The sequence below is a fragment of the Myotis yumanensis genome, unplaced genomic scaffold (assembly GCF_028538775.1).
Source record: "Myotis yumanensis isolate MYYU_CA2020_CCGP unplaced genomic scaffold, mMyoYum1.0.hap1 SCAF_1, whole genome shotgun sequence".
Lineage (NCBI taxonomy): Eukaryota > Metazoa > Chordata > Mammalia > Chiroptera > Vespertilionidae > Myotis > Myotis yumanensis.
The window spans coordinates 59,215,348-59,233,547 of NW_027223752.1; the positions used below are offsets into that span (position 1 = coordinate 59,215,348).

An 18,200-nucleotide genomic window follows, 5' to 3' on the forward strand; every position below is an offset into this window, starting at 1 on the left:
CAACTATAATTAGAAATAAATTTGAATCTATAAGTACAAACAACTCAAAAGAACTTAGTAGAATAATTGCAAATATTATTTTCCCAGCTATTAACCAAACTGTAAGAGAGATAAATAATGGTCATTAAGTTTATGATAGATTTCACCTTATTCTGTCATTGTAATGTGTCTGATCTTTTCTTCAATAGTGAGAATGACCGAGGCATGCCACAGTACAGCAATTATAAATTATCAATAAAAGTGCAGAAAGGTGTTAGCTTACCTTCACTCCTTCCTCTCATTTAAAAGCATAGGATCTCCTTTGCAAAATATATAACATTAAAAAAAAAATGTCTTAGGGAACTTATACTGGAAAACTACAGCTCTCTTTATTTTTCAGCCAACTGTTTAAAGCGAGGTCCCTCTTGTGATGGAGAAATACTTAGGAGCAAACAGAAATAAGGAAATGAAAATTAAGGATTTATTAAAGTTCTCCCTACTCTTGGAAGAAGGTAGAGGGTCTCTGTATCATATTAGAAGTCCTCCATCTCTCTCTGCTCGGCTCCTGGCCTTTTTCACAGCATAAAAATTCACTGCTATGGAAGAGAGGAGAGGAAGGGGAAGGTGGAAGGCTGCTTTTCTAAGTGGTTCCAGGTGTTCTTTAACCACTTGCTACATGACCTGCCCTTCTTTTCTGCGTACAAACAAAAACATCTTGATGTGTCTTTGGCATGTTGCAGGTGATAATCCTGTGTGTTTCAGTGGAAAAAGGGAAATGAAAAGGTTAAAGCCCTTGTGACACTCAGAGTTGTTTCTGTCCCGGTGCCCTGGGCTGAAGTTTCCTTTCTGGGTTCCAGGTTTCCATCTGGGTATTTCTTTCCTTCTGACCTGTTTGTTACTGGTGGCTGACACAGCTTATTAGAAACATTTATTCATTAAATTTATAACAGATGAGAATTATTTTGTTTTATTTAAGACAGTAACATTCTGCAGACTATTCCCATTTCAAAGGAGTAAAAATCCCGAGTTTATAATATTAAAGTTTTTCTTACTGAAAACTCAAAGTAGATGTTATTTCATTCTGATTTTATTTTCATTTCATATATGGTTACTTTTCAAGTGCTAATTATATAAGCAATTCATTTAATTACTTGAGACCTTAACTGTTCATTACATATTGCTACAGTGGACTAAGAAAAAAAGCTTTTGTTCATATGCCAACACTGCCCAATCTTGACTTTCACAAAACTGGAGATGGGGTAAGAATTCTGCCTGCTCTTTTTAATAAGTTGAATTGTACCTTAAAATCAACATTGAAATGCATACTGCATAGTCTCATTTAGATAAAACCAGGGACCAGGAACTCTGCCTTTTACAGAATAAGTGAGAAAAAAAGTCAAATGTGACTGGAAAATGTTAGTGCATATGACTTAAGTCAACATGACTTCTGAAATTAGGGAGAGCAAGATAGATCTAAACTTACTGATATGTAAATATATCTAAAATATATGTATTGTCAGGAGAATTATTACATTTTAGTAATATGTGTATTATAAATGTTTTCAGAATAGGAAATATGACTACTGGTATAGTTTTATTGATATCAAATAGGTTTTATAAACATCAAAATATCTGTTAGTCTTCATATATGCTTACAAGCATTTTAAAAAATATATATTTTTATTGATTTTAGAGAGAGGAAGGAAGAGAGAGAAACATCAATGATGAAAGAGAATCATTGATCAGCTGTCTCCTGCAGGTCCCTTAAGGGGATCGAGCCTAAAATCCGGGCATATACCCTGACCTAGAATTGAACCGTGACCTTCTGGTTCATGGGTTGATGGTCAACCACTGAGCCACACCAGTGGGGTTTACTGGTAACAAGCATTTAAATGTTATATTCACAAGCTGCTAATGGCTGTGTGCCAGTGGGTACAGGCATAGGCCCTTTACCTACAAGACTGATATGCCTGCCGACAGGTCACTTCATGATTCTTTCACCTGACGGACTTAGATCTTCTAATTAAGAATACTTATCTTTGCCGGGACCAGTTTGGCTCAGTGGATAGAGCGTCAGCCTGCGGACATGTACCTGGGTTGCGGGCACATCCCCAGTGGGAGATGTGCAGGAGGCAGCTGATCTATGTTTCTCTCCCATCGATGTTTCTAACTATCTATCTCTCTCCCTTCCTCTCTGTAAAAAATCAATAAAATATATTTTAAAAAAAAAAGAAAAGAATACTTATCTTTAATGTGCTTCAGTTTAATTACTCTGAACTTTCTCCTAAAAGTTAACGTTTTCTTTTCCTTTTGTTTAGTTGGAAGCTGCTGAACCTTCTGGGCAGCTTCAAAATATTGACGAGGAAGTCATTTCTTCTGCTTGCCGTCTTGTGTGCGAGTGGGCCCAGAAAGTGCTAAGCCAGCCATTTGACACAGTCTTGGAATTAGCCCGTTTCCTTGTAAAAAGTCATTATATCGGCACCAAGTCAATGGCAGCTCTAACTGTAATGGCTGCAGCACCACCAGGTACAAAATTATTGTTAACAAGGCAAAACTGACAGAGGAGTTACTGTCTTTGGAGTGGGTAGCAAAGAAAGTTTGGCTAAAGAACTTCTTTGTCTTTTTAGTATTCATGAGTTCACTCTTACTTCACTTAACACTAAATTCATATGGGTTTGTCGAGCCAACAAAAATAGTAATAATAACAGTCCTTCTATTTTAAAGCATAAAGCTATAGTTATTTATATTGCTCTTCTGAGATATGAGACTTTTAAGATTTCCCACTTGATAATTAACTTTTCCATTGCTGTTTTAAAATTTAAAGAGTACATATATGTACTTTTAAGTATATATGTGTACCTAAATGAGTAAATATTAGATAAGATTAAATTTTAAAATTACTTGAAAGACAACTATCCCAGAAACTAATGCTTATTAAAAAAAACTGATCTCTGGACAATGTGAGAGATGCCTTAGTCTCACAAAAAATAAACTGTATTTCTGATCATAAATTCCTAACTGGGCAGGTCATGGTGGGTATTCATGCCCCAGGCCTATAACTTCTTTAGTAAATGGTTTTAAGTCAGATCTAGGTCATCTAGGTTAACACACCTTTGAAATAGTTGAAGTAATACCTTGGACGGGGGTATTAACCCTCAAGAGAGCACGTAATCTTGTTAATGCTCCTATAATTCAGTCTCTGCCTTGCTTTCTCCCACCTCCATGCAGTTCCCTCCTTAATTTCACATGCATAAAAGAAGCTGCAGAACTGTTATTCTCCCAGAGTAATTTGCTCCCTGCACATGTGGTCAGTTTGGCTCAAATAAACTCAAAAATCAAAAAAATAAATAAACTGTATGAAACATTACTATAAAATAATAAGAATGGTTTTTAATATGCAAATGAGCATCCTCATTCAAATAGAAATTTTAGAATTGATAGTTTTAGGAATTGACAATATCAGAATAAATTACTTCTTCCTAAATTAATGGTTATGTAAACTATCAGATTAAAATTTTTAAATGTCTCATTTAAGTCATATCTTATAAGCCTAAAAATGAGTGAGTAATTTATGTTATTACTCTAGGAAATTATAATTTCCAGGGGGAAAAAAAGTGTTAACATGAAACTTGTTTCCCAGAGATGATTCTTCTGATTGTTTATTGTAAACTAGTGGCCTGGTGCACGAAATTCGTGCAGGGGGCGGGGGTTGTCCCTCGGCCTGGACTGCACCCTCTCCAATCTGGGACCCCACAGGGATAGGGCCTAAACCGACAGTTGGACATCCCTCTTGCAATCTGGGACCACTGGCTCCTAACCACTCACCTGCTTGCGTGCCTGCCTGATCGCCCCTAACCACTCTGCCTGCCAGCCTGATCGCCCACCCCTCCTTTCTGGCCTGATCATCCCTAACTTCCCCCCCTTGCCAGCCTGGCTGCCCCCAGCTGCCCCCCCCCCCGCTGGCCTGATCGCCCCCAACTGCCCACTCCTGCCAGCCTGCTCACCCCCAACTGCCCCCACTCCCCGCCAGCCTGCTTGCCTCCAACTGCCCCCCCCCACCAGCCTGATCTCCCCCAGCTGCCCCCCCTTGCTGGCCTGCTCCCCTCCAACTGCCCCCCCCCCCGTCCCCCCCCTGCCGCCTGCTCATCCCTAACCTCCTCTGCCTCGGTCCTACCACCAAGGCTTTGTCTGGAAGGTCTCCTGGTCTAATTAGCATATTGCCCTTTTATTAGTATAGATATCTTTAAATTTACAAAAGATTTATCTCAGCCAGAATTATAGTTTCTAAAATAACTTCACTCTTTTATCTTAATCACTTTAATATCAATATTTTTCATTCAGTTTATACTTTTCAGAAGCTTTAAAGTTCTGTGGTGTGTGTGTGTGTGTGTGTGTGTGTGTGTGTGTGTGTGTAATTGTTTTGTCCTTTCAACTCATGGTCAATTAAGGACCACTTCAGCAAAATAATCTCTTACTAGAACCTTGTCATAATTTTTTCTGTTTGCATATACTTGCACATGGGCAGGAGAGTGCTTGGGCAGCCTTGTCTAGCTAGACATCTTGCATGTGCCACCTCATTTGTTCTCCCAGCGGTTCTAACACCTTTGGTAGAATTCACCTTATCCTTTGAAGGTGAATTTGGTTTTTTATAAATTTAGTCTGCATATTATATAGAACAGGTTGTGTTACAAATGTTCTTTTGTGAGTCAGCTGCTTGGAACTCATTCCTGTCCAGAAACCCTGGCAGGAGGGATAAGACAGCTTTGAGCCTTTGGCAGGGACTTTCAAGGATGCAGGTGTCCAGAAGCCAGAGCTGAGACTCGGGGCCAGGAGGGAGCCATGCAATTTGAGCTAAATTTGAAGAGAAAAAAATAGTACTTAGGTGATAAAGGGGGGTGAGGGGTCAGAAGATGAGTGATTATTGAGGAGTGGAAGAGAGCTCACAGTCACATCTTTCTCTCCTTCCTGTCTCCCCCTCCTCAAGTTGTTGTTAACAAAACAATGAAAAGCAGAAATTGGGCTGGGAAAGGAATGGCAAGGTGTACCAGCAGGATGGTGTTGTCTTCTCATTTCCTTCCCACTGTTTTTTACCAGCCACAGCTTACTTTCTAATGACCCTAATGCCACACCGTAAATGTGAAATGAGCTTTTTAAAAAATTGTGTTATATGATCAATTTTTCTGAAAATGTGTCTCTTGCCTATTTCATCATTCCTTTTTCTCAGTGTTGATCTTCACTACTGCAGTAAAAGGTTTTCTCCATGATACTTTTCAAAATATCTTAACCTCAGTTTTATTAAGAGCCTGTTTAATTTCCAATAGGTCCTACTGAAATAATTAATTATACAGTAGCAGTTAAAATAGTAGTAGTATCATTTTTCAGAATTTCTGGTAGAATTAAAAGCTTCCCCATACAATTTTTTTCTAAGATAGGGATGGTTTCAGCAAATATTTATTGAGTGCCCCTCATGGGCTGAATTTTAAAATCATAAAAATTCATGAATTTCTATTAGAGAAGGAGAGAGGAAAATTTCTGACATCTACTGATAAAATATAAAACATGCTCTCTTGGCATTTATTTATCTTAGCTCCTACTCGTCAAAATCTTGATCTGTTATTGTTGGTTGAACTGAACGAACCATATTTTAAGGTGTCCCACTAAAACCGTATTAACAAATGTTTATAATTGGAAGTCTAATACTTATGCTTTATAAAAAAATTTTGAGTTAAAATTTGCTGGGTTTTGTTGCTTTCTCCAGTAGAGGGGTACCTACTCAAAGAAATTTCAGAGGGAAGGTGGGTGATTAGGTGGGAAGAGATCAACCAAAGAATTTATATGCATATATGCATAACCCATGGGCACAGACAATAGGGTGGTGAAGGCCTGGGGCGCAGAGGGTTGAGGGGGCAAGCTAGAAGGGGTCAATGGGAGAAAAAGGGACATATGTAATACTTTCAACAATGAAGATTTTTTAAATAAAAATAAATAAAATTAAAAAAAGAAAATGAGCTGTAACTGCCTTTTATGAAAGAGAGTATTTACTGTAACTCTCCTTTTTGTTTATTTTCAGGAATTAAAGGAATTACACAGCCTTCTGCTTTTATACCTACAGCTGAAAGTAATTCCTTTCAGCCTCAAGTGAAGACTTTGCCATCACCTATAGATGCTAAGCAGCAATTGCAACGGAAAATTCAGAAGAAGCAGCAAGAACAGAAACTACAATCCCCTTTGCCAGGAGAATCCTCAGCAAAAAAATCGGAAGGCACGACAACCAGTGGAGTGACTAGTCTTTCCAATGGAAACCCTGCGATCCTCTCTCCTCAGCCTATTGGCATCGTTGTGGCAGCTGTCCCTAGTCCCATTCCGGTAACATCATTAACGTGATTGGTCTTTGGGGGAGGGTGGGAAATCAGTCATTTAATTAAAAGTGGCACATGAGAAGGAGTCAGGTATAGAAGATTCAGTTATAAACTGATTTTGTGACCACAGATAGATTCAGCTTTACTTGGTTGCCTTTCATTCAGAATATACCTTGTTGATTACAAAATGAGCTATAACATGAACATAAGTAAGAATACAAAGGTCCAAGATTTATAAAATATGTAAGAGATAAGTCATTTTCAGAGTTGTTTCATCTCTAAGCCAGAACGATGCAATTGCAAACTTTTTTTGGTTTAAACTGTTTTTTCTTTTTAACATTCAGATAGAGCAAAATTTAATGTGTGTTGATGATACTTTAACATAATCCTAGCTCTGTGGCTTGCTGGAGATAGGACCTTGGGCAAGTCCCTTAGCTACTTAGCTACTGTTTCCTTATCAACAAATAGAAGTTATGTTCTCCTTTCCTGTCTCACACAACTGAGGTTATTCTGAAAGAGGTTTTTAAAATAAGAGTGCATCTTGCTAATAAAACAAGGTGGTATTTTATGTTATAGATGATATTATAAAGGAGATATTTCTTTTTGTTGTTGTTGTTCTTATCATTAATGCATGAACTACCTAGTAACCAAATTCTTGGACTATTCTCTGTAGAGCAAACTTGAAGAGACATTAGTTTTATCTGAAACCTGCCCATAGTGGTTTAGTTACTAATGTCCAAGGCAGACCATTTATAAGACTGTCTCCTGTGAGTGAGTCATCTTCTGGGCACAGACTCCAGTAGATAACTTTTATAGTCATGTGTTTCTTCAAGATTTTATCTCTTCCTATAATCTCCTTAAAAATCATTGTTTTATTAAATATTCATTATCTTAATGTTCTTATATATTGTATTTTGTAACTATATTGTGCTTATGTTACATTCATTAGAATATATGTCTGATTGTATAAAACTGATCTAGAAGAACTCTCATCTAATGTAGGAACTGTCTTTTTTTCTTTTTAGCATAACATTTATAATGCTTTAATACTGAATAAATATGTGATTTATTGTTCATATCCTAGACTTGTTAAATCTGATTTTTTTTTTCCACTTTTTAATAGGTCCAAAGGACCAGGCAGTTGGTAACATCACCAAGTCCAATGAGTTCTTCTGATGGCAAAGTTCTTCCCCTCAATGTACAAGTGGTCACTCAGCACATGCAGTCTGTGAAACAGGCACCAAAGACTCCTCAGAATGTCCCAGCCAGTCCTGGTGGGGATCGTTCTGCCCGGAACCGCTACCCTCAGATCTTACCTAAACCAGCCAACACCAGTGCACTCACCATTCGCTCGCCAACTACTGTCCTCTTTACTAGCAGTCCCATCAAAACTGCTGTTGTACCCACTTCACACATGAGTTCTCTAAATGTGGTGAAAATGACAGCAATATCCCTCACACCCAGTAGTAATAGTGCCCCTCTTAAACATTCTGCCTCAGTAAACAGTGCTACAGGAACAACAGAAGAATCAAAGACCTTTCCACAGATCAAGAATGGTTCTGTTGTTTCACTTCAGTCTCCTGGATCCAAGACCAGCGGTGCCGGGGGAACGTCTGCTGTGGAAGTCAAAATGGAACCGGAAATATCATCGGATGAGCATCCTGTACAGTGCCAAGAGAATGCTGATGGTACGAAAGCTCCTAAAACAACGCCTAGCGCCCTTTCGGGACAGAAAAGTAATTCAGATGGAGTAGTGCAAAAACCTTCAACTGAAGGTGTCACCGAAATAAAAGCAACTAAGGTCTGTGACCAGAGGACCAAATGTAAGAGTCGCTGTAATGAAATTCCACCAGGCACTTCGACAGGCAATAATCAAAGCACTATCACTCTCTCAGTTGCCACTCAGAACTTAACATTCACCAGCACCAGCTCACCATCTAATGGTGACTCAATAAATAAAGACCCTAAATTATGCACTAAAAGTCCAAGAAAGCGACTGTCTTCTACATTGCAAGAATCCCAGGTGCCTCCTGTAAAGAAACCAATTGTGGAACAGCTTTCTGCAGTTATCACAGAAGGTCAGAAACCAGGCAGTGTTAAGAAGGACCAAAAGGTTCCACATTCAGGGAAAGCAGAAAGCTCAGCAGCAGGTGCTCCGATTCCTAGCATGGTATCAATAAATGTCAACTCACACATGATGGCAAACCCATCCTTGAATTCTTCTGCCCTTATCACTGGTGATTCAGCTTTGGAACAGCAAACACCATCATCATCTCCAGATATAAAAGTAAAACTTGAAGAGAATATCTTTCTCTTGGACAGTGATTCAAAAACAGATGGCAGCTTTAATCCAAACGAATGGCAACAGATCACTAAGGATTCTGGGTTTGTGTCTGCTGCCTGTGAACAACAGCAAGATATCAGTGTTATGACAATTCCTGAGCACTCTGATATCAATGACTTAGAGAAATCTGTCTGGGAACTAGAAGGAATGCCGCAGGACACATACACCCCGCAGCTACATAGCCAGCTACAAGAATCTTCTCTGAATCAAATACAAGCACAGTCTTCAGATCAGTTACCTCTACAGTCTGAACTGAAAGAGTTTGAGCCTTCTGTTTCCCAAACAAATGAAAGCTACTTTCCTTTTGATGATGAACTTACACAAGATAGCATTGTGGAAGAGCTGGTGCTTATGGAGCAGCAAATGTCGATGAACAATTCTCATTCTTACGGTAACTGTTTGGGAATGACCCTTCAGAATCAGTCGGTAACTCCAGGAGCTCCAATGTCATCTCACGCCTCCAGCACCCACTTCTACCATCCAATCCATAGCAATGGCACTCCAATCCACACCCCCACCCCCACCCCCACCCCTACTCCAACCCCTACCCCAACCCCAACCCCAACCTCTGAAATGATTGCTGGATCTCAGAGTCTGTCACGGGAGAGCCCTTGTTCCAGGCTAGCCCAGACCACACCTGTGGATAGTGCTTTAGGAAGTAGCCGACATACACCCATTGGCACTCCACATTCTAACTGCAGCAGTAGTGTCCCTCCCAGCCCTGTTGAATGTAGGAATCCATTTGCATTTACCCCTATAAGCTCCAGTATGGCCTATCATGATGCCAGCATTGTCTCAAGTAGTCCTGTGAAACCGATGCAAAGACCCATGGCCACACACCCTGACAAAACCAAGCTTGAATGGATGAATAATGGGTATAGCGGGGTTGGTAATTCATCAGTTTCTGGCCACGGCATCCTCCCAAGCTATCAGGAGCTAGTGGAAGACCGTTTCAGGAAACCTCATGCCTTTGCTGTGCCTGGGCAGTCTTATCAGTCCCAATCCAGACATCATGACACTCATTTTGGTCGTTTGACTCCTGTCTCTCCTGTGCAGCATCAAGGTGCCACTGCAAATAGCACCAACAAACAGGAGGGTTTCGCAGTCCCTGCCCCTCTCGATAATAAAGGAGCTAATTCATCTGCCAGCAGCAACTTCAGATGCCGGAGTGTGAGCCCTGCTGTTCATCGCCAACGTAATCTTAGTGGAAGCACCCTCTATCCAGTATCTAATATCCCCCGCTCTAATGTGACCCCCTTTGGAAGTCCTGTCACCCCAGAAGTTCATGTTTTCACAAATGTTCACACAGACGCATGTGCCAACAACATAGCTCAAAGAAGTCAGTCAGTTCCATTGACAGTCATGATGCAGACAGCCTTCCCGAACGCTCTTCAGAAGCAAACAAACAGTAAAAAAATAACCAGTGTTCTGTTGAGTAAACTGGATTCTGAAAATGATGATGCAATGAGAGGTTTGGGCATGAACAACCTGCCCTCCAATTACACAGCTCGGATGAATCTCACTCAGATTTTGGAAACTTCCACTGTTTTTCCTAGTGCCAATCCTCAGAATATGATCGATTCCAGCACTTCTGTCTATGAATTCCAAACACCATCTTACCTCACCAAAAGTAATAGCACCGATCAGATCAGTTTTTCTCCTGGAGATAATCAAGCACAATCAGAAATCGGAGAGCAACAGTTAGATTTCAACAGCACTGTTAAAGACCTGTTGAGTGGCGACGGCTTGCAAACCAACCAGCAGCTGGTAGGTCAGGTGGCCTCTGATCTCACGAGCACTACATCTGATTTCTCTAGTGATATCAGGTTGTCTTCTGAGCTCTCAGGCAGCATCAATGATTTGAACACGTTGGACCCAAATCTACTGTTCGATCCAGGTCGTCAGCAGGGACAAGATGATGAAGCTACACTGGAAGAATTAAAGAATGACCCATTATTTCAACAAATCTGCAGTGAATCCATGAGCTCTATGACTTCGTCAGGTTTTGAATGGATAGACAGCAAGGACCATCCTACTGTTGAAATGTTGGGTTAAATCGTGTTTTATAACATGTAGCACACTGTATCTAAAGACATATGTATTGTATTTGTCTTAATGGAAGTGCCTCCCGCAGCAGAAACACTTACTATTAATTGTGACATTTTCAAAGTTTGCTGCAGAAGTGGTTTCTTCTTCAATAGGAAATGGTTAGACTCGCCTCAGTTCTTAAAAAGTTTCTGAAAAGACAGTAGGCTGTAGAAGAACAAGTATTAGGTCTTAAATTTTATAATGTTCCCCATTTTAATCACATTGTTTGCTAGTAAACGTTTGACTAACCAGCTTTTACAAGAGCAGTCTAGAGCTTTATTTTGTATAAGTTCATTTTAATTCATCGGTTGATCTGCACAGAATTTAGAGGAAACCATTGATTTTAGACATAAGCTTTTTGTTGTTGTTGGCATTATCTTTTAGATATGAAATCATAGATAAGGTGAATTGTAGGCAAGAAGTTCTTCCTCGAAACAGGGATAATATTCAGGTTAATTTAAGTATTTAGGCTTGAAGCATAGAGCTACTGTAGAATGAGAAATCTCTATAGGACTTTCTGGGACTTCAGTACCATTTGCACCTACAATGAAGGGCTTAAATAGGAAAAATATAACGAAAAATTCAATATTAATTTAAGGAAAGCAAAAGCTGCACTATAATTTTTCAAAGGAAAACTAGTAGCCATTTATGTTTGTGACCTTGCATTAATCTTATTTTAAAATGTTGATTTTAATATGGAGCCAACATACATACACATACAGACACACAAAACAGATAACTCCAAGCATTGTAATTTAATAGAATAAATACAAGCGTTTTAAAAAATTATTTTATGTTTATTTGGTAACTGAGGCAGGGGAGTTGAGAAGGGCAATAAAGCATTTTTTTAGTTTCATTACAATGGCTGCATGCACATATTAAAATTCTATTTAAGATTTATTTTGAACTTTTAATTATAATATTCTTAAGTCCTCAACGTAGTAACTGACTCCATCACTCCTCCTGAATGTGGTAATACAGTTTGATCATGAGACCTCTTTGAGAACAAGCAGGAGGGAGGTAACATAAAAACCTGAACAAAAACGTTTCACCACCTGAGGTCTGAAGCCACAAACCTTTATATTTGTGATAAAACAAAGGGGGATATCAATATTACTTGAAGAAGAGGAGCATTTTATTACATGCTTAATTTATTTATTGTGATAACCACAATTGCAAAATAAGCACTCAGGATTTGTTTTAAAATGTTTCTCTCCATGGCTCCCATTTTGTTTTACGAATAATTGTTTATGAATTTCTCGTTGACACAAATCTGCTCACTAGTTGACAGCTCCATTTAACTGTTTTCAAGATTACTTTGAGAAAGATTTAGAAATTGCCATTAGGTTTCTAAGCTAACATTAAACCATTGCTATGCTACCTTGAACCCAGCTAAGTTTTCCTTTACCTCAATTAGTTAGCCAATCAGAAGACTACAATCAGTGACTGTTTAACAATTGTAATGAAGGGTTTAATTTAATAAGGTTTCATTGTTCACTAAATTTGCAAGGTAGGATATTAATATATTTTGATAAATAAATGGTGCTAGGGTTGGCTCACAGGTTTATTACATCGTTATGTCCTAGTTATTGGCATTTGTGTATGTTTGCTGTTACCTTGATTTAATGATCTGTTAGATTTCTTTTTCTTGATGCTAGTTATTTCTTCACTGTACATTGAGACACAGCACTACTGCACACCAAAGTATGCAATACCCAAAGGAAACTGTGTGATTTCTTGTAACAAATGATGGGAGCCTTCTCTATGAGATACTCTGAAAAGGAGACTTTGAGGCCATTCTAATCCCATGTTTACATTATTAGCTTCCTACTAATATAAAAATAATGGAAAATTTTTTGATAAAAAATAAAATAAAAACTGGAGGATTTTTAACCCCTGTACAGTATTGCAGCAAACACTTTAAATTTGGTTGAATTCGTCCAGCAAACTTTCTGGGGTTCATATATTGCACTAAATTTGTTGAACCTGTGGTAGGCACATCTCTTAGGATAAATGCAACCAATACAGTCCACAGATTAAACTTTTTAAATGTGTTTCATTATGAAAAGACAAAATGTCATCAAAGTGACAGATAAAATTGTCTTATGTAGCAATGTGCATTGATCTCAATGAGATATTTCTATTTCTTATTCTCTTACATGAGAATATTACAGCAGGAAGAATTAAGTTTAGTTTGCTTCACCATGTTAATACATGATCACAAATGTGCATGAGTGTTATTGACTTATCTTGTACAGTACTAGGTATTCCTGTAACCACTTTTTTTTTTTCTTGGCTGTATTGAAACTGGTTCAGTGTTAACCAGACAAGCATAGTTATTCACAAGTTATTTACTTTTTTATGTTTACTAATTCTGCTTAGTTATTGTTGAATATGTTCTTTTTTTCAGGTTCTTTTCATTGTTTTGATGTTTAAAACATTTTGCATACTGTTTATCATGATAAGACTTCATGAAGTAAATAATTTTGCATATAATTGCAATAAGCACTGACTTTTGAACTGAAAAGAAGGAAAGTGTTTTGTGCAGTGCATCTGAGGTTCATATAAGAGTCTTGTACTATAATGTGCTTAACTACATCATAAATGACAAAAACAAGCCCTGTTTCATGTTTCATTTAGTGCAAAGTCAGATTTCCCCAAAGTTTTGTTGTCTGTTGTACCTGCTAAAACTACAGTAGTTGAATATTGCAGTAGCATTTCAGTTCTCTTTTTTTATTGAAAGTGCTCAAAAATTGTTTTTTAAATGTTTTCAAAATCAATTAAAAAACATTTTATATTAAACTGACTGGATCTTAAGGTGATTTACGGATCTATTTTATACAGGCTGCATGCCATTTTATAAACAGACCTGATGCCGTTCTCCCTTCGAGTTCATGAAATTAAAGGAAATGAATAAAAATCAGTATGAGGCACAACAGTGCTGCTAATCTCTCTGCTATTAATCCAGCGGGATACACCACCCTCATCAGAACTCTGCTGTTCACTTAGGATTTATTACCAAGGAATGGCACGTGGCATAGAGTTTTATGGTGTCCAAAAAATATATATATTTTCTTTTGCTCATCCATATAATGTTTGCTTTAAAGTGTTAGCCTATGGAGCTTTGAAAAGAAAAATAATGGGGAAAAATGGAGACGATTTTTAAAGCACAGCTGTATTCAAAAGTAATTTAGGCAAACCAGAAATACAAAGTGGTAAGTACTGAATTTGCAAATCACAACCTGAGTTGTAGGTCTAGAAACAGGAAAGAGTGGCCAGAAATTTCAACTCCTACAGAGTAATGAAACCAGGGTCAGGATGGAGTCTCCTCACTCTTAAAACGGATGAAGCAACATAACTTGTTACAGGGACTGTGACATATTGTAGCCAGGGCCTCAGCCAAACAGCCTGCTTGTCTGTAGGTCTGATAGCCCTTCAGACTGGGGCCCTGAGTGGACGGGTGGTGGAAGCAGTTATAAGGGAAAGGGGAGAAGAGGGATTCAGAAGGAGGAGGTGAAGAGCAGGAAGACTCCCGCACAGATGAGCCTCAAACCAAAATTCTGAAGTACTTGAAGAAATGACACCAATCCTAAGAATGACAATCAGCAATCGCTCAAGATAAAAATAATAAACTACTTAGATGTTAATTTAAAATAAGTGTTTTAGGATCATCAGTGACATAATGGAAAAAAGTTTACTCAAGAACAGATAAGAACCAATGGTTATAATAAGTATGAAAATCAGGGGTGGGGGGTTGTAGAACACTTGAGGTGCTTTTGGTTGCTAGTAAGAAAACTTAACACTGGCTAGAACCATAAGGACAGTTATTTTTAGCCTAAGAATTTTGGAAGAACCAAATGCTGTATTTCTGTTCTATCATATTCAACTTTGTTTTTCTGCGTCTATTGCCTCTTGGTCAGGATGGCTGCCACAGCTCCAAATACTACTTCTTTATACATTCCAAACAAGGCGTTAACGGGCAGCTCTCAAGCTTTTATCAGAAAGAAAAAAATCCTAGAATCTCCTATCCCACCCTCCAACCCTCATTTAGTCTTATTGGACAAAACAAGGTCAATAGCCCACCCTAAAGCCAATTAGCTTAGATTCTTTTTTTTTTCTTTTTCTTTTTTTTTATTGCTTAAAGTATTACAAAGGGTATTACATATGTGTCCTTTTTTTCCCCCCGCCCTTGACAATCCCCTGGCCTCCCCTATTCCCCAGTGTCTTATGTCCATTGGTTATGCTTATATGCATGCATACAAGTCCTTCGGTTGATCTCTTACCCCCCTCCCTCCTGCCCCCCAACCCTCCCCTGCCTTCCCGCTGCAGTTTGACAATCTCTTTGAGGCAGTACTGCCTCTGTATCTATTATTGTTCAAAAGTTTATAATGGTCTCTATTATCCATGAATGAGTGAGATCATGTGGTATTTTTCCTTCATTGACTGGCTTATTTCACTTAGCATAACGCTCTCCAGTTCCATCCATCTGTTGCAAATGGTAAGAGTTCCTTCTTTTTTACAGCAGCATAGTATTCCATCATGTATATGTACCACAGTTTTCTAATCCATTCATCTACTGATGGGCACTTAGGCTGTTTCCAGATCTTAGCTATGGTGAATTGTGCTGCTATGAACATATGGGTGCATATATCCTTTCTGATTGGTGTTTCTGGTTTCTTGGGATATATTCCTAGAAGTGGGATCACAGGGTCAAATGGGAGTTCCATTTTTAGTTTTTTGAGGAAACTCCATACTGTCTTCCATAGTGGCTGCACCAGTCTGCATTCCCACCAGCAGTGCACGAGTGTTCCTTTTTCTCCACATCCTCTCCAGCACTTGTCGTTTGTTGATTTGTTGATGATAGCCAGTCTGACAGGTGTGAGATGGTACCTCATTGTTGTTTTGATTTGCATCTCTAGGATGATTAGTGACTTTGAGCATGTTTTCATATGTCTCTTGGCTTTCTGAATGTCCTCTTTTGAAAGGTGTCTATTTAGGTCCTTTGCCCATTTTTTGATTGGATTGTTTATCTTCCTTTTGTTAAGTTGTATGAGTTCCCTATAAATTTTGGAGATTAGGCCCTTATCAGATATGACGTTGGCAAATATGTTTTCCCACGCAGTGGGTTTTCTTGTTGTTTTGTTGATGGTTTCTTTTGCTGTGCAGAAGCTTTTTATTTTGATATAGTCCCATTTGTTCATTTTCTCTTTAGTTTCAAGTGCCCTAGGAGCTGTATCAGTGAAGAAATTGCTTTGGCATATGTCTGAGATTTTGTTGCCTTTGGGTTCTTCTAGAATTTTTATGGTTTCCTGTCGTACATTTAAGTCCTTTATCCATTTTGAGTTTATTTTTGTGTATGGTGTAAGTTGGTGGTCTAGTTTCATTTTCTTGCATATATCTGTCCAATTTTCCCAACACCATTTATTGAAGAGACTATTCTGGCTCCATTGTATGTTCTTGCCTCCTTTGTCAAATATTAATTGAGCATATTGGTTCGGGCTAATTTCTGGGTTCTCTATTCTATTCCATTGATCTATATGTCTGTTCTTGTGCCAGTACCAGGCAGTTTTGAGAACAGTGGCTTTGTAATACAGCTTGATATCTGGTATTGAGATCCCACCTACTTTCTTCTTTCTCAGGATCGCTGCAGCTATTCGGGGTCTTTTTTTATTCCAGATGAATTTTTGGAGAGTTCGTTCTAGATCTGTGAAGTATGCCGTTGGTATTTTAATGGGAAGTGCGTTGAATTTATAGATTGCTTTGGGTAGTATGGACATTTTAATGATGTTGATTCTACCAATCCAAGAACATGGTATGTTCTTCCATCTGTTTATGTCTTCCTCTATCTCTTTTTTCAACATCCTGTAGTTTTCTGAGTAGAGGTCTTTTACCTCTTTAGTTAAGTTTATTCCTAGGTAGCTTAATTTTTTTGGTGCGATGGTAAATGGGACTGTTTTTTTAATCTCCCTTTCTGTAAGTTCACTATTGGTGTATAGAAATGCCTCAGATTTCTTGGGGTTAATTTTGTATCCTGCCACATTGCCAAATTCATGTATTAAGTCTGGTAGTTTTTTGATGGAGTCTCTAGGGTTTTGTATGTATAATATCATGTCGTCTGCAAATAAGGACAGTTATACTTACTCTTTTCCAATTTGGATGCCTTTTATTTCTTCTTCTTGTCTAATTGCTGTGGCTAATATTTCCAGTACTATGCTGAACAGGAGTGGTGAGAGTGGGCATCCCTGTCTTGTTCCTGTTCTTAGGGAAAATGGTGTTAGTTTTTGTCCATTGAGTATGATATTGGCTGTGGGCCTGTCATACATGGCTTTTCTTATGTTGAGGTATGATCCTTCTACTCCCACCTTGCTGAGAATTTTTATCAAAAATGGGTTTTGGATTTTGTCAAATGCTTTTTCTACATCAATTGATATGACCATGTGGGTTTTTTCTTTCAATTTGTTTATGTGATGTATCATGTTTATTGATTTGCGTATATTGTACCATCCTTGCATCCCTGGAATATCCTACTTGGTCATGGTGTATGATCTTTCTGATGTACTGCTGGATCCGATTTGCTAAGATTTTGTTGAGAATTTTGGCATCTATGTTCATGAGGGATATTGGCCTGTAATTCTCTTTCATTGTGTTGTCTTTACCTGGTTTTGGTATTAGGGTGATGCTGGCTTCATAGAATGAGCTTGGAAGTGTTCCTTCCTCTTGAATTTTTTGTAGTAGTCTGAGGAGGATAGGTTTTAGTTCTTCCTTGAATGTTTGGTAAAACTCCCCTGTGAAGCCGTCTGGTCCTGGGCTTTTGTTTGCTGGAAGCTTTTTGATGACTGCTTCAATTTCTTCCATAGTTATTGGCCTATTGAGATTTTTAGATTCTTCCTGATTGAGTTTTGGGATGTTGTATTTTTCTAGGAATTTGTCCATTTCCTGCAGGTTGTCTAGTTTGTTGGAGTAGAGCTGTCCATAGTATTTTTTAACAATCATTTGTATTTCTGTGGGGTCTGTTGTTATTTCGCCTCTATCATTTCTGATTTTGTTTATTTGGGTCCTCTCTCTTTGCTTCTTGGTAAGCCTGGCTAGAGGTTCATCAATCTTGTTTATCCTTTCAAAGAACCAGCTCTTGGTTTCATTGATTTTCTGTATTGTTTTTTTGGTCTCTGTCATTTATTTCTGCTCTAATATTTATTATCTCCTTCCTTCTGCTCACTCTGGGGTTTTCTTGTTGCTCTCTTTCTAATTCTTTGAGTTGTAGAGTTAGATGGTTTACTACCATTTTTTCTTGTTTTTTGAGATAGGCCTGTAGAGCTATAAACTTCCCTCTCAGGACTGCTTTCATTGTGTCCCATAGGTTTTGGATTGTTGTGTTTTTATTGTCATTAGTTTCCAGGATGTTTTTAATTTCTTCTTTGATCTCATTGTTA

At 38.4% G+C, this 18,200-nt stretch overlaps 1 protein-coding gene across 3 annotated transcripts in view; it reads left to right on the forward strand.

The window, feature by feature from the left end:
* The window catches only part of RFX7 (regulatory factor X7), a 123,828-nt gene extending 110,132 nt beyond the window's left edge, over window positions 1-13,696 (forward strand). For all 3 annotated transcript variants that reach the window (XM_070422156.1, XM_070422137.1, XM_070422147.1), the window contains 4 exons: window positions 1,154-1,238; window positions 2,298-2,505; window positions 6,050-6,345; window positions 7,462-13,696. In XM_070422156.1, the coding sequence (XP_070278257.1) occupies window positions 1,154-1,238; window positions 2,298-2,505; window positions 6,050-6,345; window positions 7,462-10,737 (3,865 nt within the window). In that variant the 3' untranslated portion in view covers window positions 10,738-13,696. The remainder of the gene's footprint in view (window positions 1-1,153; window positions 1,239-2,297; window positions 2,506-6,049; window positions 6,346-7,461) is intronic.
* Window positions 13,697-18,200: the final 4,504 nt, after the last annotated feature.